This window comes from Trematosphaeria pertusa, assembly GCF_010094035.1.
Source record: "Trematosphaeria pertusa strain CBS 122368 unplaced genomic scaffold BU26scaffold_4, whole genome shotgun sequence".
Lineage (NCBI taxonomy): Eukaryota > Fungi > Ascomycota > Dothideomycetes > Pleosporales > Trematosphaeriaceae > Trematosphaeria > Trematosphaeria pertusa.
The window spans coordinates 512483-536843 of NW_022987215.1; the positions used below are offsets into that span (position 1 = coordinate 512483).

The 24361-nt window shown below is 55.0% G+C and overlaps 12 protein-coding genes across 12 annotated transcripts; 5 read left to right on the plus strand and 7 right to left on the minus strand.

Moving 5' to 3' along the window:
- Positions 1 to 20: 20 nt before the first annotated feature.
- On the minus strand, positions 21 to 2104 carry BU26DRAFT_516537 (enolase). The gene is made up of 5 exons (XM_033828351.1): positions 1525 to 2104; positions 1180 to 1475; positions 893 to 1127; positions 384 to 837; positions 21 to 332 (listed from the first exon to the last, which is right to left on the minus strand). The coding sequence occupies exons 1-5, from the start codon at positions 1604 to 1606 to the stop codon at positions 80 to 82; spliced, it is 1320 nt and encodes a 439-aa protein (XP_033686785.1). The 5' UTR covers positions 1607 to 2104; the 3' UTR covers positions 21 to 79.
- Positions 2105 to 4629: 2525 nt separating this feature from the next.
- On the minus strand, positions 4630 to 4980 carry BU26DRAFT_561587 (DUF1909-domain-containing protein; the record flags this gene model as incomplete). The annotated part of the gene is made up of 3 exons (XM_033832933.1): positions 4630 to 4779; positions 4846 to 4915; positions 4964 to 4980. 3 exons carry the CDS (start codon positions 4978 to 4980, stop codon positions 4630 to 4632), a joined length of 237 nt encoding a protein of 78 aa, XP_033686786.1.
- Positions 4981 to 5394: 414 nt separating this feature from the next.
- BU26DRAFT_243971 (cation efflux protein) lies at positions 5395 to 7224 on the plus strand. Its single transcript, XM_033821048.1, has 3 exons — positions 5395 to 5713; positions 5765 to 5814; positions 5868 to 7224. The coding sequence occupies exons 1-3, from the start codon at positions 5623 to 5625 to the stop codon at positions 6894 to 6896; spliced, it is 1170 nt and encodes a 389-aa protein (XP_033686787.1). The 5' UTR covers positions 5395 to 5622; the 3' UTR covers positions 6897 to 7224.
- Positions 6957 to 8457, minus strand: BU26DRAFT_516541 (glutathione S-transferas-like protein). Its single transcript, XM_033828352.1, has 4 exons — positions 8106 to 8457; positions 7750 to 8024; positions 7229 to 7693; positions 6957 to 7175 (listed from the first exon to the last, which is right to left on the minus strand). Exons 1-4 carry the CDS (start codon positions 8212 to 8214, stop codon positions 7023 to 7025), a joined length of 1002 nt encoding a protein of 333 aa, XP_033686788.1. The 5' UTR covers positions 8215 to 8457; the 3' UTR covers positions 6957 to 7022.
- Positions 8458 to 9231: 774 nt separating this feature from the next.
- On the minus strand, positions 9232 to 11031 carry BU26DRAFT_529147 (uncharacterized protein; the record flags this gene model as incomplete). Its single annotated transcript, XM_033830882.1, has 2 exons — positions 9232 to 10154; positions 10224 to 11031. 2 exons carry the CDS (start codon positions 11029 to 11031, stop codon positions 9232 to 9234), a joined length of 1731 nt encoding a protein of 576 aa, XP_033686789.1.
- A 1397-nt stretch (positions 11032 to 12428) lies between these two features.
- BU26DRAFT_243978 (mitochondrial import inner membrane translocase subunit tim-17) lies at positions 12429 to 13436 on the plus strand. Its single transcript, XM_033821049.1, has 4 exons — positions 12429 to 12509; positions 12571 to 12778; positions 12833 to 12964; positions 13022 to 13436. Exons 2-4 carry the CDS (start codon positions 12603 to 12605, stop codon positions 13239 to 13241), a joined length of 528 nt encoding a protein of 175 aa, XP_033686790.1. The 5' UTR covers positions 12429 to 12509; positions 12571 to 12602; the 3' UTR covers positions 13242 to 13436.
- Positions 13437 to 14172: 736 nt separating this feature from the next.
- BU26DRAFT_243760 (parasitic phase-specific protein PSP-1) lies at positions 14173 to 15615 on the plus strand. The gene is made up of 2 exons (XM_033821047.1): positions 14173 to 14765; positions 14821 to 15615. The coding sequence occupies exons 1-2, from the start codon at positions 14436 to 14438 to the stop codon at positions 15529 to 15531; spliced, it is 1041 nt and encodes a 346-aa protein (XP_033686791.1). The 5' UTR covers positions 14173 to 14435; the 3' UTR covers positions 15532 to 15615.
- Positions 15616 to 15997: 382 nt separating this feature from the next.
- Positions 15998 to 18273, plus strand: BU26DRAFT_538736 (uncharacterized protein). Its single transcript, XM_033831471.1, has 3 exons — positions 15998 to 16565; positions 16645 to 17703; positions 17855 to 18273. Exons 1-3 carry the CDS (start codon positions 16338 to 16340, stop codon positions 17966 to 17968), a joined length of 1401 nt encoding a protein of 466 aa, XP_033686792.1. The 5' UTR covers positions 15998 to 16337; the 3' UTR covers positions 17969 to 18273.
- BU26DRAFT_602300 (uncharacterized protein) lies at positions 17740 to 18381 on the minus strand (the record flags this gene model as incomplete). Its single annotated transcript, XM_033835338.1, has 2 exons — positions 17740 to 18106; positions 18192 to 18381. 2 exons carry the CDS (start codon positions 18379 to 18381, stop codon positions 18060 to 18062), a joined length of 237 nt encoding a protein of 78 aa, XP_033686793.1. The 3' UTR covers positions 17740 to 18059.
- Positions 18382 to 18638: 257 nt separating this feature from the next.
- On the plus strand, positions 18639 to 20529 carry BU26DRAFT_516547 (Dolichyl-diphosphooligosaccharide-protein glycosyltransferase 48kDa subunit; the record flags this gene model as incomplete). The annotated part of the gene is made up of 3 exons (XM_033828353.1): positions 18639 to 18783; positions 19009 to 19841; positions 19893 to 20529. The coding sequence occupies 3 exons, from the start codon at positions 18642 to 18644 to the stop codon at positions 20310 to 20312; spliced, it is 1395 nt and encodes a 464-aa protein (XP_033686794.1). The 3' UTR covers positions 20313 to 20529.
- Positions 20530 to 21025: 496 nt separating this feature from the next.
- On the minus strand, positions 21026 to 22164 carry BU26DRAFT_602302 (uncharacterized protein; the record flags this gene model as incomplete). Its single annotated transcript, XM_033835339.1, has 1 exon — positions 21026 to 22164. One exon carries the CDS (start codon positions 22162 to 22164, stop codon positions 21121 to 21123), a length of 1044 nt encoding a protein of 347 aa, XP_033686795.1. The 3' UTR covers positions 21026 to 21120.
- A 632-nt stretch (positions 22165 to 22796) lies between these two features.
- BU26DRAFT_479123 (porphobilinogen deaminase) lies at positions 22797 to 24149 on the minus strand. Its single transcript, XM_033825659.1, has 2 exons — positions 23750 to 24149; positions 22797 to 23696 (listed from the first exon to the last, which is right to left on the minus strand). The coding sequence occupies exons 1-2, from the start codon at positions 24084 to 24086 to the stop codon at positions 22846 to 22848; spliced, it is 1188 nt and encodes a 395-aa protein (XP_033686796.1). The 5' UTR covers positions 24087 to 24149; the 3' UTR covers positions 22797 to 22845.
- Positions 24150 to 24361: the final 212 nt, after the last annotated feature.

The following is a 24361-nucleotide window of genomic DNA, read 5'->3' on the forward strand; positions in this document are numbered from 1 at the left end:
CCAAGTGAACTTATCGTACTAGCTAACTTTACACTTCTATCTCAACCAAACCCGATGTCAAATGCCCGCGATCCCCGGTTTAAGATGAGAGCTTGGAAGGAAAACTGAAGCTCTCTCCAGCATAAAGACACTCCTTACCGGCCGCCTTCAACTGCGACTCAATGTCCATGAGACGATTATACTTTGCGACCCTCTCACCACGACAGGGCGCCCCTGACTTTAGATGGCCGGTGCCTAGTCCCACTGTGATATCGGCAATGAAGTCGTCCGTTGTTTCTCCCGAGCGATGAGAGACGAAGACACCCCAACCAAGACTGAAGGCAAGATTCGCGCTGAACACAAGGTCAGTTAAGTGCCCGGCATGCTGACAATGTATTACTTACGCTTCGATAGCTTCAGTCACGGTTCCGATCTGGTTTACCTTGAGAAGCATGGAATTGCAAGCCTTCTTCTCCTTCGCCATGCGCACTCTCTCGACGTTCGTAACCAGCAGGTCATCGCCGACGAGCTCGATGGGACACGTCTTGTTAAATGCAGTCCAGGTAGGCCAGTCATCCTCGGCGAATGGGTCTTCAAGCAAAACGATGGGGTACTTGGTCATCAAGCGACTATACAGCTCCTGCATGCCAGCCGGCGAAACGACATTGGGCGTCTTGTCCTTGAAGCCAAGGTCATAGTCGCCATCTTCGCGGAAGAATTCCGATGATGCCGGATCCATCGCATACTTGATCTTGCCAGTATAGCCGCACTTCTCGACTGCAGTCTCCAGAAGATCCAAGGCTTCCTCGGGGCGCGTGATTGGTGGTGCGAAACCGCCCTCGTCGCCAATTCCGGTAGCTTTTCGCCACGTATTAGCCTTCACTCCTTGCTCGAATGAGATGGAGATGCTTACCAGGCGCACCATACTTCTCCGAAATAACCTTCTTGAGGGTCTGATAGACCTCAGAGCCCATACGCATCGCTTCCTCGAATGAAGTCGCACCCACAGGCGCGAGCATGATCTCTTGGAAGGCCATTGTATTTCCCGAGTGCACGCCTCCGTTGAGGACGTTGAAGAAAGGCACAGGCATCACGTATGGTCCCGAAGCACCAGCCTCTCGGCGGAGGAACTCATATAGAGGGAGGCCCTGAACCAGCATGAGAAGAGTGGCTCCTAGCTCTGAATAGGCGAGAACGCACCTCTGCTGCAGCGCCAGCCCTAGCGCAAGCCATGCTCACTCCTAGAATGGCATTCGCGCCGAGCCGAGCCTTATTTGGGGTACCGTCCAAATCGCGCATAAACTGATCAATCTCCTTGAGTTGGGTCTGCGGATTGAACTTCTTCTCGATTAAGGCTGGGCCAATGATTTCACGAACATTTTGAACTGCTTTCAGTACGCCTTTGCCGCCATACACGGATGCATCCTTGTCACGCAGCTCTACAGCTTCGTGCTGCCCGGTTGACGCTCCTGACGGAACCAGAGCGCGGAATATGCCTGTCGCGGAGGTTAGAAAGTGGAGAGAAGCCGGTGGAGAACTGCTGACCTGAATTGGTTTCGACTTCGACCTGGACAGTCGGATTGCCCCGCGAGTCCAACCGTTGGGATGCCCGTACTGCACTGATCATAGATGTGGTTGATGGGTTACGGCTAAAGAAGCTTCGAGAGTTTAAGCAACAAAGATGCTGGAGCCAAGAAAAGCTTGACGGTCTTCCAGTAGATATATGCACGCGTGTTCGTCTTTTCCATCACGCAAGATCCTGTACTAGACCTTGTACCCGGAGAGTCGCTCATACGATGGCATTGTTTCGATTCGGCATATGGTCTAGCGTATCCCGAGACGTCATAGAGAAAAGGTCACTCCACCTTTGAATTGACTGGGTGGATCCAGCCGGATTACGAATGTGTTGGGTTACAGTACATCCAGCACGTCGGATAGATCGGCACATCTCAACATTGCCGCGTCATTCTCTCCATGAGGGGCTCCGGTGCTCGAAGGTTGCGACAAACCGGGAAACATTATTCGCATGCGGGGAAGGAAAAGGAAATGGGCTGGCCAACGTTGCATCAACGCGGGGCAAAGACTGTAGTGTAGAGTTCGTCCACGGCCGGGTGGAGGTCACGAGACTCCCGGTATAACCGGAGGCATGGGCTGATCCGGATTTAAGACAACGAAATAGGAAGCCTCGACTTTCCATGCCCAGGTGTCATTCATTCATGATAGTGTTAGATTTTGTGCGCCATGACGTGGGAAAAAATAATGAGAATACACCGCATCACCTTTCCAAGGTTACAGTATGTTAGACAGCCTGGCAATCTTTGATAGCTTAGTGCGAGCCCAACTGAACTTTCGTTCTGGCACTACTCGACAGCCTACCTAGAGCATTTGCTCTGCGATGGCGGCCAAAGAAGTATGAAAACAGCACTTGACCTTGAGAATCCTGTTACCAACCTTGGAAGGAAGTAAGCGCGAATTCAAACGGAGGCGAGCCTTCACGCCTTGAGCCCACCTTTTCCTGTTTGTTCTTGAGCCTCTGGAACCCTCTCCCACGAAAGACGCAGAGTCCCTCGTATTCGAACATCTGTCTGCCGATATCCCGGATATAGTAGTCGTGGAGGCAGTTTCGACAAGAGATGACCTTTGTTAGAAGTTCCGCTACCCTGGGTTCGGAGTCGCTGCTAGAGGAGTGACTGCGCAACGGATACACATAAAGAGTGTTGAGCGGCCGAGAACCTTGAAAGTCCTCGAACTTGAACCGGACGAGTACGCGGTTGTACGTCTTACTATTCCAGCCATGGCTTCAGTAGTGGAAGTACCAGACCTTCCTCATTTCTTTTTCCAAAAGTCACTTTCGAGACGGGCAAGACTAGAACATTCCTTGACAACAAAACTTTGCTCGTGCTTCATAAAGGCGCCAAGTAGACCAACTCATCCGGTGTCGAATATCGTCCACAGAAGGTTGAAGTGAGCCGTGCCTCCAGTTCGACGGCGGGCAAAGAACACACACGCTCCGGGAGGGCCCCGAGGCGTCTCGGGCACTGAGCAGAGACTCCCCTGGGTCCGGTTATGCTGTGGCCAGGTGCTACGGGCCTTTAGAAACGCCATCCCCTTCTTCAGCCCCTGCCATGTCTTACTGTCGCAATTTGGTATGTGCTAGCTCTCCTAATCCTGAGCATCGCCGTAGAATGGGCTCGAAAGTGCTGGTAAGCGCCATCTCCTTACTATTGGACCCAAAATGCAGTCTTGGACCACGAACGAACTCAACCCGAAAATATTTCGGTGCTCAGCATTTGGACCTCGGACTATTTGTACTTGTTGTTCTCGTCTGGTCCAGACCAGATCGTGTGGATCCTTGAGTTTCACCATGTGACCCATCTTCGTGGGACACATAGATCGTTATCTCGACGCCTCATTAGGTGCACCTAACGTCTTGAAAAACGGACCTTCGTCGGCTTTGAATCATGTCCCGTGGTGGAGCTCACGTTTTCCCTGCAGCACTGCACCCCATGATTCACCGTTGGCGCGATACCACGACGGAAGCAGCGCATTTCCGAGCGTCATGGTAGTGCAGACTACCGTACCTGCTCTCTTCTTTCATTCGAGACCAAGTCCTGCGGGGCATCTTTTGCGTTCTTGACCTCTTGCCCGTGGGTACTTTGGGGACCTGATTGATATGAGCTGCAGAGCCCACGGCCTGTGGACAGTGCTTACCTCTGCGTGGGGTTAGAGCATGAGACTTTCCGCTCAGCCACTCGCTTCTCTAGGCGCTCTACATATCTTGTTTCTAGCTGGCGTAGCCGTGAAGTTTGATCGACTTCGGGTGCAATGACTGGGTCTCCGCTGCAGCTATCCATCGTGACAGAGAGGCCCGGAAATCATGAGACTTAAGGATTGGTAAGCGCTCGATTTGTGGCCGCCAAATGCGAAGTGGGAGACCTTGCTTTGAGAACAGCCTGCTGGGGCCGGATGAGCCGGCTGTTTATAGCCCCTTTGGTCCCCGAGCAATGCATGGTATCACCCGGAACGCACATGTTGTTCTTTGATGGACCGTCGTATGCTCCAGTAGATAGCGGAATAGTTGATAATTGTCTTACTAATTAGGTGACAGAAGGACCATCGTAACTTCATCGCCTCGCACGGCTCTACGAGCGCCCTGGAGGGCACAAACCTAAGTTGTATCTCTCCTGCAGCCGTTAGTGGTGCTACAGATTTCGCGGAACTCTTCCAAAAGCAACCCCCTTCCCCGGAACGACATTTCTTGCGCCACTTATTGAGATGATCAGGAGCGAGGATTGCAAGGTGAAGGCTTTGTTAATGGTGCGCACTCCAATCTCGTTCAAAGACTCGCAATCAGGCATGAGTCGGGGATGAGACGTACAAGAGTCTGGAATTCAGCCAGGACGCATGAGGACGGACAGGTGTGAACCTATGCGCAGAAGTTATTACCCCGTAGGTAGAGCACATTACGTGACTATGATATATGCATTCTCCTCATAAACCGTACACCCTACGCCAGTGATATAATGCACTATTCCTTCGTGGCTCTATTCGCATCTCCAACGCTCACACATCATTCAGGTATCTCATGCAAGTAAGAAAAGGTCGGCGTGTTCGGGCGTGTGCGGGTGTGTGCCGGTGGGTATGTGGGGATCACCGGGCAACACCGGCGTCTGCGTCGAAGCAGTCCTCGAAGGCCTTGCTGTGCTTGTTCGTGGCGTGTTCGCTCAGCATCTTGCGGTTGGTGGTGCTCTGGAAGGACTGGAAGCACGTCTTGCACTTGATGGTGAGGGCGGCGGCGTTCTATTTCCCACTTGTTACCACCGCACGATGCTCCCAGTAGATCGCAAACATAGAGGCTGTACATACAGACTTCAGCTGGCTCTTCGCTTCGCCGCCCTTCGCCTTTGCCGCATTCCGCTCCCGCTTCTGCTGCGCTCTGCGCACTTGTCAGTATCCCCATCTAGCTCCCGCTTTGCGTTCGTACCTGTTTCCGTTGCCCATGCTGGTTAGTCGCTGGTCGTCGGTCGCTGAGGGGTGTAGAGATGCCGTAGTGCGCGCAGTGTTCGTGGCGTGGCAGCGAGATATTTTTCTGAGGGGTCTCGCCGTCGCAAGGGCCGATTATGGCTAGGGCTATCACTTCCGCCGCTAGGCCGCTTTAGGAAGACTACCCCCCGCGCTGTCACATGATGGGCGCTTTCACATCGAAATCCAACTCCACCACCGCCTCACCTGTCCTGGAAGTCACCAAGTTGCCGAATGCAGGATTCCGACCATGTATCGCTCAGGAGTATGCGATAGCTCCGTGTCGGAATCGGTTGCTGCAGGAGCGCGTCGCGACGTCGATTTCCCTCCAACGCGTTTCAGAGCGTGGCTCGATATGTTATCGACTTACTATTTTATCCTAAGCTAAGATCTCCGCCTCAGAATTTTTTTTCCCATTCTCCGCTTTCAACTATAGAGCTCTCTTCCGTTGTTTGAATTGACGCAGCTAAAGCTAGCCGTAAATTTGACGTCACACGCCCGTCGTTAGCAAATTCGTTTGCTTTTGTGCGACCCTTCAAGCCCGATAGATTTGTTGGCCAACTCTCCTACACTTCTCTATCTTGCACAATTTCTCTCTCGAAAAAAGTCTACATTTCTAAAATGGGACACTCACGCTTCCAAGTATCGCGGAAGTCGCGCCTACGAGCCGTCATCGCCATCTCCTTTGCCTTCTTCCTAGCGGAGATATCAAGTTGGTTTCCTACTATCTTCGTCCTTACACAAACGTACTGACGCCAACTAGCCGGCTTCTACACCAAGTCTCTAGCCCTTGTAGCAGATGCCTTCCACTACGTACGTCTACTTAGAACGGCCTTGGGCGCACCCATGGCTAATGATAAGCATAGTTGAACGACCTCATCGGTTTCATAGTCGCACTCGTCGCAGTCCACATGACTGAGCGCAAAACTTCGCCCCAAGATCTATCCTTTGGCTGGGCACGCGCGCAACTCCTTGGTGCCTTCTTCAACGGCGCGTTTCTCCTAGCTCTCGGTCTCAGTATCGGTCTTCAATCTATCGAGCGCTTCATCGACCTCAAGCATGTCGAGAACCCCAAGATCGTCCTCATTGTCGGCTGCGTTGGCCTAACCCTCAACATCATCAGCGCCGCCTTCCTGCACGAGCATGACCACGGCCATGGGCACGACCACGGAAGCCACGCCCACGGCTCACACGCCCACGCCCACGAGCATGCCGACACGCACACGCACACGGATTCTGACAATCCCTCCCATCCACAGCATGCCTCCCACAACCACGTAACCGCGAACCTCAAGCCGCAAGGCATGGACCTCGGAGTCCTCGGCGTACTAATCCACGTCATGGGCGACGCGCTCAATAACGTGGGCGTCATCATCGCCGCCCTCATCATCTGGCTCACCAAATCCTCGGCGCGCTTCTACGCCGACCCGGCTGTATCCCTATGGATCGCGCTCATGATCCTCTTCTCTGCCATCCCGCTCACAAAGCGCAGCGGCAACATCCTCCTGCAGTCCGCGCCGCCAGGCGTCAAGATCGAAGACATAAAGAAGGACCTGGAGAGCATTCCGGGCGTCAAGGGCGTTCATGAGCTGCACGTGTGGCGGCTGGATCAGAAAAAGGCGATTGCGAGCGCGCATGTTGTTGTTAGCGAGGAGAGCCTGGAGAAGTTCATGGAGAAGGCGCAGACGTTTTCAGAGTGTCTGCATGCGTATGGGATTCACAGTGCGACGCTGCAGCCGGAGCTAGTGCCGACTGACAGTGAGACGGAGGGCGAGGCTACTGCGACTAGCACAGGGAGCGGGGCGACAAGCGTGGCGGGAAGTCTGAGGCAGAGGGCTGCCAAGTGTGGGTTGACGTGCGGCACGCTGTGTGAGCCGTTGATGTGCTGTAACTGATGGGAGGGCTGGCTGGAACCATACCATCTGCCAGAATTGCGTAGATAGCGGGCATTAGTGAGATCATGAAGGTCATTACTTAATCTATCGGTGTCCTTCTATTCTATGAAATGGGATATCTAGGTATCAAAGTTGGCTCATCGCTTCCATCACCGCAGGATGCGTGACCGCCCCTGGCTTGAGCTGAGTCCAATCCGCCTCGTAGCCCTCCTCGACATTTGGGAACGGACCTAGCGGCGTGATAGCGAGCGGGTTTATTTCCTTGTGGCTCTTCGTGTACTACATCGCTGTTAGCTCTCATGTCCTCCACCCCGGTGGGAACAATTACTTACGTTCTCCTTGATATGCTTAAAATCAGTACTCTCTTTGAACCCTTCCACATTCCAATACACATTCTTCAACCAATTATTCAATACCGGGTAGTCATGCCTGATCGTGCCTAGATTCGTCTTGAAATGCTGCACATACACGACGTCGAACCTGACTATCGTTCCGTACGCCCTCAGATCCAACTCTGTCATCTGTTTGCCCAGGATGAACGGGCCGCCATTCTTCGCGACAAGTGCTTCGAGTTTATTAAGCGCAGCGAAGAGCGGGATCACCCCGGCTTCGTAGCCTTCCTGCGTGCGTGCGAAACCTGCCTTGTATACCCCCGTGTTGATGTCACCCTGCAGCCAAGGCGTGATGTCGTCGATTTGGGCACGGAGCGATTGAGGGGAGAGATCAATCTTCGCGATTTCCGGGGGGAGAAGAGAGTTGAATGCGGTGGGGAGCCAACGTAATATCTCTGCCGATTCCTTGGTCGTGTTAGCAACCCATTTTCATCATATTTGCTCGTTTGTCCCTAACGTACGTTGCTCACGATGCGTCCCGTCTTTTTATCCCACAGCGCCGGCACACTATACTTCCCCTTGTAATCTTTGTCGTCTTTGAAGTACACTTCGCGCAGAAACTTGCTGCCAAACAGATGGTCTACGGTCGCATTGGGATACTCTTCGTTCGAGTCGGGGAAGGACCAACCGTTCGGCTCCTTCGGGTACGGCCTCACGACGGAAAGTGAGATGATGTCCGTAAGGTGCTTGATGTGCCGAACGAGGTTGGTGCGGTGAGCGAAAGGGCAGAAGAGACCTGTGTATTGGTGAGCAGGGATCCAGGTGGGGCTGGCATGGAGGATCAACGCGGGCCATTGCGATGGGACCGAGGCCGTACCGATGTAAAGATGATAGCGGTGTTTCTCCGGCGGGAACTCTCCTCCCTCCTCAATCACACCGTGCCATCCATCATCTGTGCCGTGCTTGTGGATCTCCGGTGCGCCCATGGTGCCGAGCGACCGTAGAGCGGAGGACGGAAGAGCACGGCAGCCGAGATGTGAATGAGGGCGAGAAGCGGCTTTTGAGATTGTTGCTGCGAACGGAGGGACGTATGGAGGGAAGTGGAGGGTTGGGGCTGGGGGAGAGATGCCATCGCGGGGTGTCAGAAACGGCCCTCGAGGCGGTTAGCGGAGGAGCTCGAGTCGTGATTGGTCAAGAGTGCCAGCCGCACTGCTTGCGGAAACCACGACCTGCAACCACAATCAAACGGGGCTTTGAAAGGCGAATTGTCCGGAGTGCTATAGCATCACGATACCGATTCACGCATGAGGATGAACGTGGGTCAATTTCCTGGCCTACATACAAACTAATACGGAGTGTTGCTCCGCCGTTCGCGATAGGTGCATCGACTATCCACGAGTGAGAAGGATCGTGCCTTCCAAGATAGGAGTCTCATTCGGCAGCCCTACTTAATCTTGACACTCCCGTTCCGACGACAAGAGCTCGGTCCATCAAGGAACGGTTTTGATTCGGGTTTGGTACAGAGTGGGGTGGTAACACGTGTCGTTGGACACAAATATGGGTTTCGCAATGCAGTTGGGATGGGCGGGCTTGTGTTCCATTCCGGAAACGACAGGTATGGGGGCTCCGGGATAAATGCTCGCATGATGTGAAGAATGCTGGGACGCTGGAAAGGCTGATTGGGCTGAGAGCAAAAGGAAAGAAGGGGTGCTCCATGGTCGAGCTCGGGTGGACGATCGAGAGGGATAGCAAGTTTATCCAAAGGGTGCAGGTGGCAGGTGGATTCCCGTATTCATTTCGATTCGCTTGGGGACGCAGTCGCGAGAGGGACCGGGGGATCTCTTTCAGATGAACACGCCGGCCAAGCTCGAGAAGAAGCCCACAACCTCTCCTGCTCGGAGGTACAACCACCTAACCTCGACCATGGTAGCGATACAAAGACACAAGACAGAAATACAGGACAAGGCAAGAACAACGACGGCCCACCCCGTCATGTCCACACGCTACGCGCCATTGGCCACGGCCTGGCGAGGATCACCAGGCGGCATGCCTGTCATCTTGTGGTGGTGATGGTGGCAGCCTGGATGGGAGCAGGGGCCAGCGGGGGCGGGGGCTTGAGCGGGGAGGTCGTCGTACTCGTCGTCATAGTATTCGTCGTCCTGTCCGTCCAAGGGTCCGTCATCCGCACGTCGGTCGTAGCCCCCGGGGGGAGGGTTCTGATTGTGCTGGGCGTTCGCGTTGTTCTGAGCCTTCTTGCTGGCCTTCTTTCCCTTCCGTCCCTTCATCCTAGCCTTTTCCAACAGCCGCCGCTTCTCAGCCAGCCGCTTTCGCTCCTTCCGGTCCTTGATCTCGTACTGCCGGATCAATGCCTCGGGCGGCCTCCCAAAGATGTCCTCGTACTCGCAGAACTCGCAAATCCACGGCGGATTCGGGGGATTGTGGAAGTTGGCGTACTCTTGCTGGATGCGTCGCTTGCGGGCGGCAATCGCGTAGAGCTTTGATGCGCTGCGTCGCGGCTTCCGCGGCGGGGGTGCCTGCTGGCTCGGTTGAGCGCCCTTCTGCGGGGGCGCGTTCTTGCTTCCAGGCGGATGGGCGCCGTTGATGTTGGGGCTCGTCTGCGTGCCCTGCGTCGCCACCATCGGGGCGTCGGGACGCACAGGTGGGCGGGCGCGGGCAGCCTGCGCTGGCGGAGGTGCTCCGGCCGGGTATGCGCCGGGGGGCTGCGGATAGCCGCCGTTTTCCTGGCCTGGCCAAACCATTTTGTTCGCCGAGTCGGAGCCGCAGGTGAAGGTGAACTGGGTTTTGTTGGCGCTGCTCTTGGATGCTTCCTGCTGCAGCAGGCTCACGTTTTCGTTGCCGACTTGCGCAGGCGTTGCTTGTGCGTTCGCAATTGCCGTCGAGATGATGCCGGCTTGGTCTGGAGACCCTAAAAAATAAATAGTCAGCGCACGGACGTGCAATAGCTAAGACACTAATTCCCGAGGTGGAACCGTACGTTTGCTGCTCGCTTTGGCGTTGACGAGGTTGGTCGAGGTGCCCAACACGCGCCGCTCCGACCGCCCAGAGCCAGATCGCCCGAATCTGCCTCTACCGGCGCCGGATATGCCCGTCCCCGAGGCGCTGTGCTGGGGTGTCGAGGGTGCGGACCCGTAGTAGCGGCCTGGCCCATCTCCGTCGTCGAGTGCCGCCGCGTCGTGGTGGTGCGAAATCCCCATGCTTGCCATTTCCGCCGAGAGACTCGTGTGATGCGTGCTCGAGCCGCCCATGTTCGGTATCTTGCGCTTCTTCTTGTTGTTGGTGTTCTCGAACGACTCGTATCCGTCTATAGAAGACGCAGTTGAGCCTGGTTTGGGATATGCACCCGCTCCGCCTGCCACGGGCCTTCCAGGCACATTGCGGCTGTAGTGGTAGCTGGGCGAGGAGGGCATTGGCGCTCCACGCTCGTCTTCCTCATCCTCGCTCTCCACCTCGGAATGGTTGTGGCCACAGTGGCAGGCATGGTGGTCACTCTCGCCCTGCCTTAGAGCCCTGTTCCCCCGCTCCCCAGAGGAGTAGGGGAAATTGAAGAGCGGGCCTGTGGACGGCGGATTAGGCGGGTACACGATGGCCTCAGCCTGCTCGGGGGACATGCGGTCTCGCAGACGGCGTTTAGGCAGAGGACGGATGGGGCGATCGGGGTACATGGGGGATGCTGTATCCGGGGACGAGCGCAGCGGCGAGGAGCGGTTCCACTCGTAGCCTGCAATGCGGAGAGGCAGTGTCAGAAATGCTGTGATGGACGAGAGCAGGCCAGTCGCAGCCATGGTGGCAGTGAAAGGTTATACAAAAGAGAGGCGGGAAAGAAGCTGCGGCGTTGCCGGAACCACGCCCGCTACTTACCAGCAGTCGCCGCTGCCATATTGGCAATGTTCCGATCTTCCTCCGCTCCTGTCTAACAGTGACGCCCGGTTGCTGCCAGTTCCAAAAGAAGTATCCAGAGTTTTCCTCAATCGGAGCTGTCTGCAGCACGTTAGCACGTCCCCGAATATCTGCCGATTCCGGGCCCCTTCATATTTTGTCCAGCTTTGTATCCCCTCTCAACTGCCTCCAAAATCCCCGGTGATGTAGCGGGAGCACCACGCACCTATTTTGCAGAGCTGTGGTGGACCAGACGCGGTTGGTACTGGTAGCAGATTAGCGGTCGTCGGAAACCCCTCTTCTCCCTCGGTACCTAACTGACAAGATCTGCTGTGCCACAGGAACCGATATTTCTGTCAACAGCGGCCCAGCGGAGCAACGGCACCCTCGGGGGTGATTGCAGCAAGTGATAAGACGGGCGGTAGAGATGTCGGCAGCCAAAATTCAGCGATTACAGATTCGCCAGCCGCCAAGCACACACGTAGGCAGGATGAGGTGGCTCAAGCGCCGCCAAAAGACCAGCACTATCCGCGGACCAACGTCTGAACTCGGGGTTGCAGTCGCTTCGGCGTGGGAGATGTCGGTCGATGTCGTAGAAAAGGTACGTATGAAGGCTGGTGGGAGGGATGTCGACGTTGGCATGCATGTCGGTCTTCCTGAAGACCGTGCCAGGGGCGCTAATATCAAAATGGGATTGGTAATAGCTCCTGGCTACGTCTCTCTCAAATGAGGACTCGCCACTGCGGTAATTTCTCTGCTCCTTTCTCAAGCCTCCCCTCGCCCGCCAAAGCCTTGCAGAAGCTTCCACTTTAACGATGCGTCCCCAATTGCTTGTCAAAGAGCTGCTACTCCCGTTACGAGTATTGTACAAGCCGAATCTTGGAACATGCCGACCAAAACCAATGCCGTTTCGAAGACTACATCACATTGGCCTGAGGAAGGAATCAAACGATCGGAGGCTGAATGTCGATGAGCTCATTTCCCTGCGACATGTTCCGAGACCTGTCTTGTCTTCCGTACAACACTTGCTTCAGCGTCACAGGGATGTTCTTCAGAAAGCTGAACCAGAAGCTTCTGGTAACGGGTTCGGGTTGAATGTGGCCAGTATGATTTCTCACTCGTTCAAACTACCTGAAATAGAAGCCTTTACGCTTGTGAGAACAAGACTTGAAACTTTTCAATACCTCTAGCTTTGCATGTAGTTGTAGGCCCATCCGTGGGTGACCACCCGCAAGTCATCCAATGTGACCCCATCAGGGTGCGTACTATGATTACCCGACCAACTACCCTTGAGAGACTCGTAGCGGCTAGTGAAGCGTTTAATGGCTATGCCCAAACCCGACACCCGATATGGACAGGTGGTTGCCGCGGTGGTAAATATCACGTGAGTTGAGTTCGGCGTCGGAAAAATAGCGCGGGCTGTACCTGAGCTCATCAACCCCAAGCTTCCCCCCGTCAACATCAATGCGCCTTCACCATGGACCATAGCAGAGACCCCTGCCCCTGGGTAGCCCTCAGCGACTTTGGCGGTGCCTTTTGTATGGGAGTACGTGCCCTCTTCTTTCCAATTCTTTGGCATTACGTCACAACTCGACGTGCTAACAGCTCTCAGGCCATCGGGGGAGCAGTATGGCACGGCGTGAAGGGCTTCCGGTAAGTTTGTGCAGTGGGTTGATATTAGGGCTTTGCATTTAATACCCTCAACAGTAACTCTCCATACGGCGAACGGCGCATCGGCGCAATTACCGCGATCAAGGCGCGCGCACCAGTGCTCGGCGGCAACTTCGGTGTCTGGGGTGGACTCTTCTCGACATTCGATTGCGCGGTGAAGGGCATAAGGTGCGCATGATACGCCAGCTTTGGACGCCAGTCGGTAAGAGCTGACATGCCGCTTAGGAAGAAGGAAGACCCGTGGAATGCCATCATTGGGGGCTTCTGCACTGGCGGAGCGCTCGCAGTTCGCGGCGGTGCCAGAGCTATGCGAAACAATGCGATCGGATGCGCAGTCCTGCTCGCTGTCATCGAAGGTGTCGGCATTGCCTTCTCGCGCATGATGGCCGAAAATACACGACTCGAAGCTCCGCCGCCTCCGCCACAGCAAGCAGCCATCGCATGAGGAAGCGTCGAACAACCCTCAATGCTGTCGCTGTGGAGAGCGAATCGGACGGTACAAGCATTGTATATGGCGTTTAGCGGAATGGATTGTTTGCTCTGTGTCTGAATCACCGGTCGCCGTTACTGTAACACCAGGTACGCCGAAATCTATCCCTGGACCTATGAAATCCACCTCAATCTGCGTTCTGGTCTGCGTTTGCGACAGTTACCCTTGTTTTAACTCAACGCGATACTGGTGGCTGAATATGGTAAGACTCATTTGAGGCAGCCCGAGGTCCCGTAGAGGATGGTCGCACGTAACACGTTATCATTGGGTGTGCCGTCCCTCAACCTGCATCTGTCAAAGGTAAAGCAAGCCCCAAATAGTCATTTGCTCCTGCTACTACAATGTGGAACAGGCGCCTCACCGGTGCTGGAACATCTGCTTCCCCCTTTTATCCTGATAGCACTTCGCCACCTAGCCACGGCCCGCCTTGTCAGCCTTGAGGAGATAGGCATGGGAATCTTGATCAAAATCCCTTTTTCGTCCGACGGCGATACAGGACGGCGGATACGCGCTACGCTCCTCGGGGCCCTCTAAGCGAGCTGTCGGAAGGCTGGGCGCCGAATCCTCCTCATCCCAACGTCGCTAACAAACGAATGCAACATTCTAGCCCACCAATCACACCTGCGCAGGTGTGAAAGTACGATTTAGGACCGTTCGAGAAGTTTTCGTGATGCCTCGGCACATCGCTTCCGGGTTTGGCGCGTACCGTAATCACTTAAGCGAGGGTCTTCAGCCTGGCTAGTGGGGCAGCAGTGGACTCTTTAAAGTAGGTGGTAGACGTTGGGTAGGCGTCACCCATTTCGTGTGGCCTTTGCCTCTCTTGCCGCCTCAAAGCGTGCCTTTCACCTTTTCTCTAATTTCTCTTCGACAAGATCGCCTTCACTGCCCGAACCTGGTTCTGTCTTTGTGTCTCAGAATCGATCCTTCGCTTTGACCTCCACCCAGTCGGACATCTCTCAGCCTTACCATCCCGTCTTACAGCATCAGCTTCAGACACAGAATCTAGAGACATAATTCTACGACGGCGCGCAAAACCGGGCACTACGTCTTCTCATTTACCCTATAGCCTATCTTCTGCGCCGCGACTACGACGAGACTGTATAAGCATAGACATCGGCGCCGTCCTCGGACCTGCCCTCGCCATCAACGATGGCGACTTTAACCTCCAAGCTCCTCGCCAACGCGGTGCAACTCGTGCCTCGCGCAACAGGTACTTCCTACGATGACCGCAAAAACTTCCGAGACTCGTGCACGCTCGAGACATGTCCTCTCAGTTTGTCGTACTGGGGGTATCGGCCCTCTCTCCCGGCCAATGCGCTTTTCATTGGAATTTTTGGGCTCTCGACGCTGTTGTTTATCGTCCAAGGCGCCTTGTCAGGGAGGTTTCTAGGCTTTACCATCGCTATGGTATGCGGCTGCGCATTGGAAGTGGTGGGTTATGTGGGCAGAACGCAGAGTTACTTCAACCCGTTTGGAGAGGTATGTTTGTCTATGTCTCCTGCGCGATGAACGCGCGGCTAACGGTGCCTGGTAGAACCCCTTCCTCATTCAAATAGTCTGCCTGACAATCGCGCCTGCCTTCCTCGCCGCGGGCATCTACCTCTGCCTCAGCCGCATCGTCGTAACCTTTGGCCCGCAAAACTCACGCATCAAGCCGCTCTCCTATCCACGCATCTTCATTCCATGCGACGTCGCCTCGCTGCTCCTCCAGGCCGCAGGTGGCGGTCTCGCGTCATCTGCCTCTCATCAAAACAAAGACCCCACTGCTGGGAACAACATCATGATTGCGGGACTGGCCGTTCAAGTATTCACCCTCTTCATATTCATCCTCCTGTCTCTGGACTTTACGATCAGGATGGTACGAAGAATCAGGGAACTCGGCGCGCAGAGTGCATTGGATCCTACGCATGCTAAACTGCGGTCGAGCTGGGCATTCAAGGGGTTCCTCACTGCGTTGTCACTTGCGACGCTGTGTATCTTCACGCGGTCAGTGTACCGTGTTGCGGAGCTGAGCGAGGGCTGGAATGGTCATTTGATCAAGACGCAGAAGTATTTTATTGGGCTCGAGGGTGCGATTATAGGGGTAGCCGTGCTGGCACTTAATGCATTCCATCCAGGTCTGTGCTTCAGGGAAGGCTACGACGCCAAGATGGGAGGTTGCGGCTGCTTTGGGAGGAAGAAGAGGGTTGAGGGGGAGCAGAGTGCAGCGGTTAGTACGGAGGATGTTGCGAGGGAGGAGAAGTGATGGATATGGTTTACATTTCCTTTACAGGCGTATAAGGATTACAGACAGTAAAAGCGTACATCCCGAGGTCGAAAAGGCCGAATATGCACATGATAGCGTGAAGTTCTTCGAGGACTAGCGTAAGGGTCAGGTTCAACCGCGAAAGGTCAGGTTGGCGCCGGGAAGACATGGTGTGGAGATCTGGTGATTACATGAAAGCAGTGGCTGCCAATTTTTTTTCCCTTAGTAACTGCACACGTTGCCTTTCACAGATCCATCGTGGCTCATGGCTACGGGATTCTTCTAGGGAGCTGACTGAATTCGAGGCTGCCACCTCAAGCCCGCATGCCTCCAGCGACCTTCCGCTCATGTCCCGCAAAACAGAACAGACTAGTGTACCCACGAAGGCGCTTACTATCACTTCGCTCCTTTGCAAGTTTTAAGCAACTACTTCTGCTCTAAGAAACTGCGGCTTGAAGACCTTCATCAGCCTTTGCAACGCCCGTTAACTTTCTGAAAGGCCTCACTTCAGCAGTTCGCCGCATAAAATTCTGGCTGATATCTTTCACTTCCCCGCCTTCTTGCTTCTTCCGTTGTCAGTCACCCTTCCCAAAGCCTTGGCAAGGAGTACTACGCCCACTCATAATCTTTCACGTCTACCTTTCTCCTTCTCTTCCTCTCTACTCCCCTACGCACCCTCTATATAATCCTTCTCCTCTTCTTTCCTCTCTTCTCCACTCGCGGAGCACCTCATCCTCCGACACAAATCCCAACCTACCTCTATATACACCCATTGTCGCCACCGACTCCACCTATCAACACTCAGAATGAATCAAGCAGAGGACGTCGAAGTCGTTCTGGCTCACGATCGCCGATACAAATTCCACTCGGGCACCCTGGCCCGCAACAGCACCCTACTTGCGGACCTACTGATCGAACCCTATGCCGCAAAGCTCAGCAATCGGGCGAAGAACGCGGGCATCAAGATCCGATGGATGATCGAGCTGAAAGAGCTGCCCTCCGACAAGCATCCTGCCGGGATCCTGGACCTCGTGGTAAGCCTCCGCAACTCCTAGCCTAACACCCTTCAGCCCGCGAAAGGAAAGCACTTGACTAACGCAACCCTAACTGAAGGAACTCACGCCCGCCGGTGAGCGCGCGGACGGCCGCACCGGCCTGATCGTTAATGAGAACGGGCGCATCCCAACCAAGATCTTCGACCACTACGAAGCCATCTTGTATGCCTTTTACAACAAGGAAATGCGCATCTGCGACTCGGACATGCGCGCCGCACTCGACGACGTCATCCAGATCATCGCCATCGCAGACTACCTCGGCTGCACCAACATCATCAGCAAGCCCGTCGAGGTCGCGCTGATGAAGCATGGACAGAGCCTCTTCCGCGCAGTCCAGAGCATGCCGCATCTCTGGGCCAAGATGGCCTACGACATCAAGTCGGAGCTCATCTTCCGCGAGGCTATGGTGCATCTGGCGGGAAATTGGAAGCGCATGCAGGCGAAGCCCGCAGCGATGCTGACCCTGAAGGAGTACCCTGGAATAGGCTTGCTAGCGGAGAAATGCCATGCGCGACTGGTTGACAAGGGAAAGACGCTGGAGCAGATGGTTATGAGCGCGTACCCCGGCCGCATGGACAAGCCGACCGATTACCCGCCCATCAAGCGCGAAGAGTACGCTAAAGACATCCTCGTCTGGATGGCGCTGGCCTTTTTCCGGCACTGGCTCGGCCAGCGCATCATCTTGGAGAAGGGCCACCAGGCTGACGACAGCGGCTACGAACTGTACCGTTCGCTCGGCTCCGCTGGCGAAGCCTACATGAACAAGCCCATCATGAACCAGTTTCACCACAGGTTCCCGATGACGAAAAAGGCGATGAACGTGCTCGAGAACCACCTGCTGGAGATCAAGGAGAACATCAAGCAGCGTGTGGATCAGCACGGGATCCTGGAGAGCTACTGCCAGTTGGATGTGCATCGGTACCCGGTCGACTATCTTACATGCGTCAAGGTCGAGCGAGAGGATTTCCCGTGGCTGACGCAGGATCTCCCGTCGGCTACGCCGGGTGCTGGTCTCAAGCGTGGTAGGCGTCCAGGCGGCAATGACATCGCGAGACACAATCTTGTGGCCGCCAAGCGGTCCCAGGAGCGCGAGGCGAGCTTCGACTTGGACGATGAGGTTCTGGAGGAAGCCCATCCGAGCGATGCGGCAAACAAGCGGGTGCGGCATAACTAGCTGATGGCTTTTACGTCTCTGGTCATGGGTCTTTCGTGGGTCTCGATGAAGCGTTGTCGGACTTCAGGAAGCTTAACGGGTGATCGAAGATTAGGTAACTGCGGCTTCAGCTGAGGGTCTGAGAAGGCGTTTGGTTGAAAGGAAATTGGCTTTGTACAAGTACAAGGCTCTGGCTTTATTGGCCTATTCTCAAGTGCATGTTCCTTAGACATGTTCTTTCGCCCTCACTTCGCGTCCCTATGATATCGTCCCGTCTCCGTGCCATGCCCTGGAGCGCTCCGCGCACCCGAATTCCCCACCTATTCGTCCTCGAACCCGCTCGGTCTTGGTCGCGGTCCCTTTGGTACTGCGCATGGTTAGCCTTCCATTCTATTTCGCTCTGTCCATCTGCATCTCCGGCGCTTCCATCCGGGTTGGCGGGATGTACGTACTCGGATACGTCTGCGGAATCCTCGCTCTCCTCTCATCGCCCAAATACCTCCGTATCGGCGGCACAACCACCAGAATCGCCGGGCCGGCCAGTCCAATGATAATCGAATAGAAGTACGCGGGCTTGTTGATGGAGGCCCATTTGAGGTAGCGGATCGGCTGCTTGAAGAAGAGGGGCGCGGGCGCGGACATTGTGGCTCTGTTGCACTCCGTTAGTACGCGATACGCTGTGGCAGTTGTTGGAGAGGCTGACTATGTCTTGTGGCTGCGTTTAGAGGATGTCTGGGTGCGCAATGGCAGCTGCAACTTGATCGTGTCACAGGTGAGGTTCCCCAGCTCGATCGGCGGCACTAATTCTCCGGCCGCCGCGGGCTTGGCAAATGCATACGTCTCCAACTGAGCTCCCGCCGCGCAAGCCTTCCCCAAGTTTCTACTTCGGATACACCACGACAATGAGGTGGTTGTTTTCGCTTCTATTACTGGCGCTGCTAGGCGCCGTGCAGGCGCTGAGTTACACAGGGGGAAGGCTACTGGTGGTGCTCGAGGAGCAGAGCGAGCGGGAGAAGTATAGTGTGTTTTTGGAGGATTTGGCCGGTAAGTTGCATATTCTCCTTTCGGGGGGTATCGTTTTGTTCGGGGCTTCAGAGGAACCCGCTCGCATCTTGGAACCGCGACAGGAGCGGGCCAAGCGCTGTCTCTGGTAATTGGAAGCTCTACACATGGCCATCTGGCATCTCAGAGCCTTGAGAACACCCCCGAAGTTCGACGAGCTCTGCGCTACCAATTGGCCCGTACAGAGGCTGACAATCAAATGCATAGCTCGAGGCTTCCATACGACCGTAGACTCTCCGAAATCAGACAAGCTCTCCCTCTTCAGACATGGCGAACGAGCCTACGACCACGTCATCCTCCTCCCCGGGAAGTCGAAAGGCCTTGGACCAGCCCTTACCGCGACCCAATTCCTCGATTTCATGAAGAAGGAGGGCAATGTCCTAGTTGCCTTGTCCAGCGATCATGCTACACCCACCGCCGTCCAATCGCTGCTCCTCGAGCTTGATATCCACGTCCCGTCAGACAAGGGCGCATTGGTGGTAGACCACTTCAACTATGATTCTAATTCCGCAGCAGAGAAGCACGATGTTCTCCTGCTTCCGTACCCGAAACCGCTGAGGCCAGATGTCAAGAACTACTTCGCGGGCGAGGGCTTCATTGCGGTCCCCCGCGCTATAGGCCAGACGCTTGGCAACGAATCTCCGCTCATCGAACCTATCCTCCGTGCACCGTGCACCGCATACAGCTACAATCCCAAGGATGAGGCGGATGCTGTTGAAGATCCATTTGCTACTGGCGAGCAGCTGAGCATCGTCTCCTCTATGCAGGCTCACAACTCCGCCAGGTTGACTGTGCTCGGTGCAGCCGAGATGCTGCAGAACGGCTGGTTCGCGGAGAAGGCCACCCTCAATGGAAAAGCTATCAAAACCGCGAACCGCGATTTTGCACAGAAGCTCACAGCTTGGACGTTCAAGGAGACTGGCGTTTTGAAGATTGGCAAGCTCTTTCACTACCTCGATGAGGGTGTGAGCAAGAAGCTCAACACCAGCCTTGCTATCCCGGAGAACAACCCCAAGATCTACCGCGTCAAGCAGGATGTTGTAAGTAAACCTGGCGCCCACTTTGCCCGTTCACAATGCTAACGTCTACAGGCCTTCCAGGTCGAAATCTCCGAATACCAAGGTGACCATCTCGCCCCCTACTTCCCCGCCCCCGGAGACTCCGTCCAACTCGAATTCAGCATGCTCTCGCCCTTCCACCGCCTTAACCTCACTCCCATCTCCCAAACCGCAAACTCCACCATCTTCGGTGTGTCCTTCAAGACTCCCGATCAACATGGCATCTTCAACTTCCGCATCAACTATCGCCGCCCCTTCCTCACCAACGTCGACGAGAAGAGGCAAGTTACGGTCAGGCACTTTGCGCATGATGAGTGGCCGCGAAGTTGGCAGATTAGCGGCGCTTGGGTGTGGATTGGAGGCATCTGGGTTACGGTTGTGGGATGGGTGGCTTTTGTGGCGGTTTGGTTGTATAGCGCGCCGACGGAGAAGAGTGTGAAAAAGACGCAATAGAAAAATTAAACCGAGAGTCAAAGGGAAAGGTTGGTTGCAGTGTGGGGTTAGGCAGAGGTTAGAAGTGATTCACAATTACCAGAATCATCTTGTGATATGTACAATACGGAGTTTAGGACAAAAGGGTTACCCAAAACTATGGTTAGAGCAATGGAAGAGTCTCCCACAGCAGTACCCTCTGTTCAACTCTTTCCTTAATCCTATCCTAATAGTAGGCTGCATACTTACCGAGCCCTCTCCTACGCGTGCCGTCGCCTGAAGCCCTCCACCGTCCTATCTGCATCCTAATTATCCTCTCGACATAGCCTAGTCTCCCCTCTTGCTTCGTTCACTAATTTAAAGAAAAGACTGGCCATGATCTCAGTCCAGAGTGATAGTTATACTTACACCTTGCGCTCGAAGCTCACTCTAATTCTGCTTTCTTTACCGCAATGGAGTCGTGATCCCACCTAGAGGCTGCCCGGCAAGAAGAACAGCGTGAAAACCGACCCGATATTCCACCCGACCCCCATTTTGGCTGAGTCGTCATTTGTGAGCGGACCTTGGGGCCTCTCACCTACTGTCGGTACAATAAATATTGAGGAGCATGCTCGTGGCTCGTCAGTCCCAAGCACGACTTTTCATCACATTGCATTCCCCTAAGTCTGACCAACTTCACCCTCCTATGCACCTGTCCTGGTTTTCGTATTCAAAATTGGTTTGTATTCGTTATTCCTCCATGAGTCCACTCCCCATTTCCCAACGTTGCAAAAACTGTGCCGTCCTCGCTCCCATTCTCCATTCCCGGCACTGCGAGCCGATAGTCTAGCTACGGCGCGCGGTAGAAGATAGCGAGATCTCCAATGACGAAGTAGCCTTCTGCATTGGGGACAGATGCAAAGACCCTTCCCTCCCGATCCCTAAGCTCGTATTGGCCGTCAGCGAGGTCGACCTCATAGACGTTGCGAAACTCTGTTACAATGGTACGGGACTGCCGAATCCAGTCCCGGGCCTCCTGCATATTGCGGCGGCGAGCGGCGCGCTGATGGGCGGTGTCTTCGGCAGTCTCAGCCTCGGATTCGCTATCCACCTCTTCGATGTCGAAAACACTATCGAAGTTAGCGTTTTCGTTTACCGCAGACGATTCGTTCCCCACTGGACGGCCCTCGGAATACGATTCTTCCGAACTTGGAGTGCGCCGGGGAGATGGCTGAGCTGGGTAGTTCGCAGCGTCCGCAGGTTTGGCAAAACCACAATCCTGTTGAGGAATCATATCGACCGGGACCAGCCGTCCGAGGTCGAGGTTGATGGAAGTAATCGCAGCGCGAGTAGTCCTAGCACACCAAGACCACGGCGGCACACCCTCGTCCACCATGCGTTCGAGCAGGCGTTGAGCGACCTCCATGTATGTCCATAAGCTGTTTTGCTCCATGTGAGTCGCACAGATCCACTGGTAGGGATGGTACCTCCAGTAAACCTCTGTCGCCTCCCCAAGGACACCGTTCCAGTTGCGAATACGCCAGCGCATCCGCACTTCGTCCGCAAAAAGCGCGTCTGCAATTACCATGAGATTCTTGTAACCCTGGACATTGAACCAGCCATCGTAATTCTCAGCCTTCAACTTCGCCAGTTGCTCTGGATCCAGCGCGTTCAGCCTGAAGAGTTCGACTTCGCAATTTGGGCACAGATTGCGCTGCGGCGTGGTGCTGTTGAAACGATCTAAGAGACACTCTCGATGGAATTTGTGACCACATGGCTCGATCTGAACGCTAGTCTCAGGCTGGTCTCGCCATGTGGCGGCGCAGATTCCGCAAAAGGGAATAACGCGTAGGTTCTCTAGGTCATGGACGCAGTTGTCGATGTAGTCGGTCATTTTGATACCCACTGGGTCAAGGGGGGGATTTTCTGTTCCCCATGAGGGTAGCGCTGGGGCATTACGAGCGAAGTTTGATCGCCAAACAGACGCTGTTGGATCCCGTCGAGGCATGTTTGGGATTAGTTTGCTTGAAGAGGAGGTTTGTCGGTAGTTGAGAGACGTGAAACTCCTTGGCATAAAACGGAAGAGGATATATACTTAGAGGGGCGCGTGACGATATAGGAGTACAACTCGGAAGTGGCAGCACGATGCCGCGGTCGCTCACACCCTCCACGTACAATGCTCAATGGAATGGGACCATCTTATGATCCGGTTTTTGCTCTTCGGCGCGAACGACGGTGGCTTGCTCAGGCGTTAGCACAATGAGGAGGCAGAACACATTGTGGCAAGATGGGCACTTGTTGCGATCCGGGAGCATGCTTCGTAACTGCGACATTATGCAGCCACGATGGACCGCGTACTCGCAACTGTCAAACTGAGCAATGTTGTCCAGTCTCGCAAATTCCTAGCGCATGCACTGAGCTTGCAGAGGTGGAGGTGTGCTGACGTTTAGCTGACTTTCCTCCATCAATCCTTGGCAAACGTTAATAGGCAAGAATGGCGTGCACGCGAGGGCAGAGCAGACAGCTCCCGAGGTCTTCATCCACTGAAGGATCTAATTATGTGAGCTCTACCGGCTTACGATGCGGCTGATGCCTCTTCCAGCTGCTTCTTAGCTGCCCACTGCTTTTCCGCACTGATCTTCTCCAGGATCTTGTCCGCGCCCTTCTCTAGCAGCATCTTTGCGACATCTCGTCCCATAGCCTCCGCCTCTTCAACCGACCTGACCTTTCGTGCTGTTGCATGGTCAACCGATTCCTTTCCGTCCACACTCACTACGACTGTCTTTAGGACTAGCTCTTGATCATCCAAATCTGGCCCCGCTTCCGCAACCGCTTCGCCATGCTTGTCAAAGGCGTCCGGGGGTTGTGCCCCTACCGTAAGCCCTTTGTTCCCCCTCCATGTAGTTTCAATTCCAATGGGCACGCTGCAACCTCCCTCAAGTGTCCTCAGAAGCGCTCGTTCAGCCGAACAGGCTCGTGTTGTGCGCTCGCACCGAACCTTTTGCAGCATAGTCTGCATCACGTCGTCATTTTTCCTGATCTCTATTGCCAGCGCACCTTGCCCGACTGAGTGTAAGACGCCACCATTGTCGCTGCTCAGGTACTGACTTATCCTGCTCTCCATCCCTAGCCGCTTAAGCCCTGCAACGGCCAAAACGATTGCAGCATATGGCGAGTCTTCGGCATCGAGCTTGCCGAGCCGTGTCCCAACATTGCCTCTGAGGTCCTTAAATTGAAGGTGTGGATGAAGCCGCCGCAATTGGGCGGCCCGCCGGATGGATGAGGTGCCTATCGTCGAGCCGTGCGGGAGCGTAGCGACGTTCGTGTCTTTCGGCAGCCGGGGCGAGACAATTAGGGCATCGCGGGGGTCTTCGCGCTCGAGGATGGCGCCTAGCATCAGGGTCTCGGGCAGCTGTGTGGGCATGTCTTGAACATGTGCTCAGTCCTAGCTGCATCCGCTATTTCTGCATTGTACATACCTTTCAGACAGTGCACAATGATGTCCAGCTCGCCTGCCTCGAGCATAGCCTCCAGCTCGCCCGTCCACAGACTCTTCGCATTCTCGCCCTGGCTCAATTGCTGCAGCGGCGTGATCTTATCCTTGTCTCCTTGCGCTAGGACCGCGCAAATGTTGTACGCCCGGTCCGGGTACGCATTCTTGAGCGCTTGCTCGACGGATCGGGCCTGGATTTGGGCGAGCGTTGAGCGGCGGGTTCCGATGTTAATGGGCGGGAATTGAGTGCTGGCTGACGTGTTCGCAGCCTGGGGGACGGGGTGAGAGGGCGTTCGAAGGTCTGACGCGGTTGCTGAAGCCATTGTCAGGCACTGTGAGAAACGGGGCAGCTTGAGGCTTTGGTGTTGGCAGCCTTTGATTTTGAGCTGTGGTGGGGCGCGCCAAATTCACGTCATCCTGAGAGCCGCGCTCGATCGGGTTAGCGGCGATCCCCATCTACACGGAGGCAAACAATCACCTTAGTCTCTCGCTTAGTCCAAATATTACGGAGAGAGAAGAACGCGAAGACAGTTTCGAACGCGTTCCGTCATAGCCTGGAGGGCATCTTATTTCGAAAACCGTGGCATTTCCTAGTTCG

Excerpts from the sequence above, each read along its gene's own strand:
- BU26DRAFT_516537 (XM_033828351.1), bottom strand. The coding sequence starts at position 1,606 with ATGATCAGTGCAGTACGGGCATCCCAACGGTTGGACTCGCGGGGCAAT. Across the intron at positions 1,476-1,524 it reads CGAAGTCGAAACCAATTCAG|GCATATTCCGCGCTCTGGTT; the intron begins GTCAGCAGTTCT and ends CCTCCGCGACAG. Across the intron at positions 838-892 it reads GGAGAAGTATGGTGCGCCTG|CTACCGGAATTGGCGACGAG; the intron begins GTAAGCATCTCC and ends CGTGGCGAAAAG.
- BU26DRAFT_479123 (XM_033825659.1), bottom strand. The coding sequence starts at position 24,086 with ATGGCTTCAGCAACCGCGTCAGACCTTCGAACGCCCTCTCACCCCGTC. Across the intron at positions 23,697-23,749 it reads CATTGTGCACTGTCTGAAAG|ACATGCCCACACAGCTGCCC; the intron begins GTATGTACAATG and ends CACATGTTCAAG.
- BU26DRAFT_538736 (XM_033831471.1), top strand. The coding sequence starts at position 16,338 with ATGAATCAAGCAGAGGACGTCGAAGTCGTTCTGGCTCACGATCGCCGA. Across the intron at positions 16,566-16,644 it reads CCGGGATCCTGGACCTCGTG|GAACTCACGCCCGCCGGTGA; the intron begins GTAAGCCTCCGC and ends CCCTAACTGAAG. Across the intron at positions 17,704-17,854 it reads GCTTCGACTTGGACGATGAG|GTAACTGCGGCTTCAGCTGA; the intron begins GTTCTGGAGGAA and ends ATCGAAGATTAG.
- BU26DRAFT_243978 (XM_033821049.1), top strand. The coding sequence starts at position 12,603 with ATGGACCATAGCAGAGACCCCTGCCCCTGGGTAGCCCTCAGCGACTTT. Across the intron at positions 12,779-12,832 it reads CACGGCGTGAAGGGCTTCCG|TAACTCTCCATACGGCGAAC; the intron begins GTAAGTTTGTGC and ends TACCCTCAACAG. Across the intron at positions 12,965-13,021 it reads TGCGCGGTGAAGGGCATAAG|GAAGAAGGAAGACCCGTGGA; the intron begins GTGCGCATGATA and ends CATGCCGCTTAG.
- BU26DRAFT_243971 (XM_033821048.1), top strand. The coding sequence starts at position 5,623 with ATGGGACACTCACGCTTCCAAGTATCGCGGAAGTCGCGCCTACGAGCC. Across the intron at positions 5,714-5,764 it reads CTTCCTAGCGGAGATATCAA|CCGGCTTCTACACCAAGTCT; the intron begins GTTGGTTTCCTA and ends GACGCCAACTAG. Across the intron at positions 5,815-5,867 it reads TAGCAGATGCCTTCCACTAC|TTGAACGACCTCATCGGTTT; the intron begins GTACGTCTACTT and ends TGATAAGCATAG.
- BU26DRAFT_516541 (XM_033828352.1), bottom strand. The coding sequence starts at position 8,214 with ATGGGCGCACCGGAGATCCACAAGCACGGCACAGATGATGGATGGCAC. Across the intron at positions 8,025-8,105 it reads CCGCTATCATCTTTACATCG|GTCTCTTCTGCCCTTTCGCT; the intron begins GTACGGCCTCGG and ends ACCAATACACAG. Across the intron at positions 7,176-7,228 it reads TTAAGCATATCAAGGAGAAC|TACACGAAGAGCCACAAGGA; the intron begins GTAAGTAATTGT and ends ACAGCGATGTAG.
- BU26DRAFT_243760 (XM_033821047.1), top strand. The coding sequence starts at position 14,436 with ATGGCGACTTTAACCTCCAAGCTCCTCGCCAACGCGGTGCAACTCGTG. Across the intron at positions 14,766-14,820 it reads ACTTCAACCCGTTTGGAGAG|AACCCCTTCCTCATTCAAAT; the intron begins GTATGTTTGTCT and ends GGTGCCTGGTAG.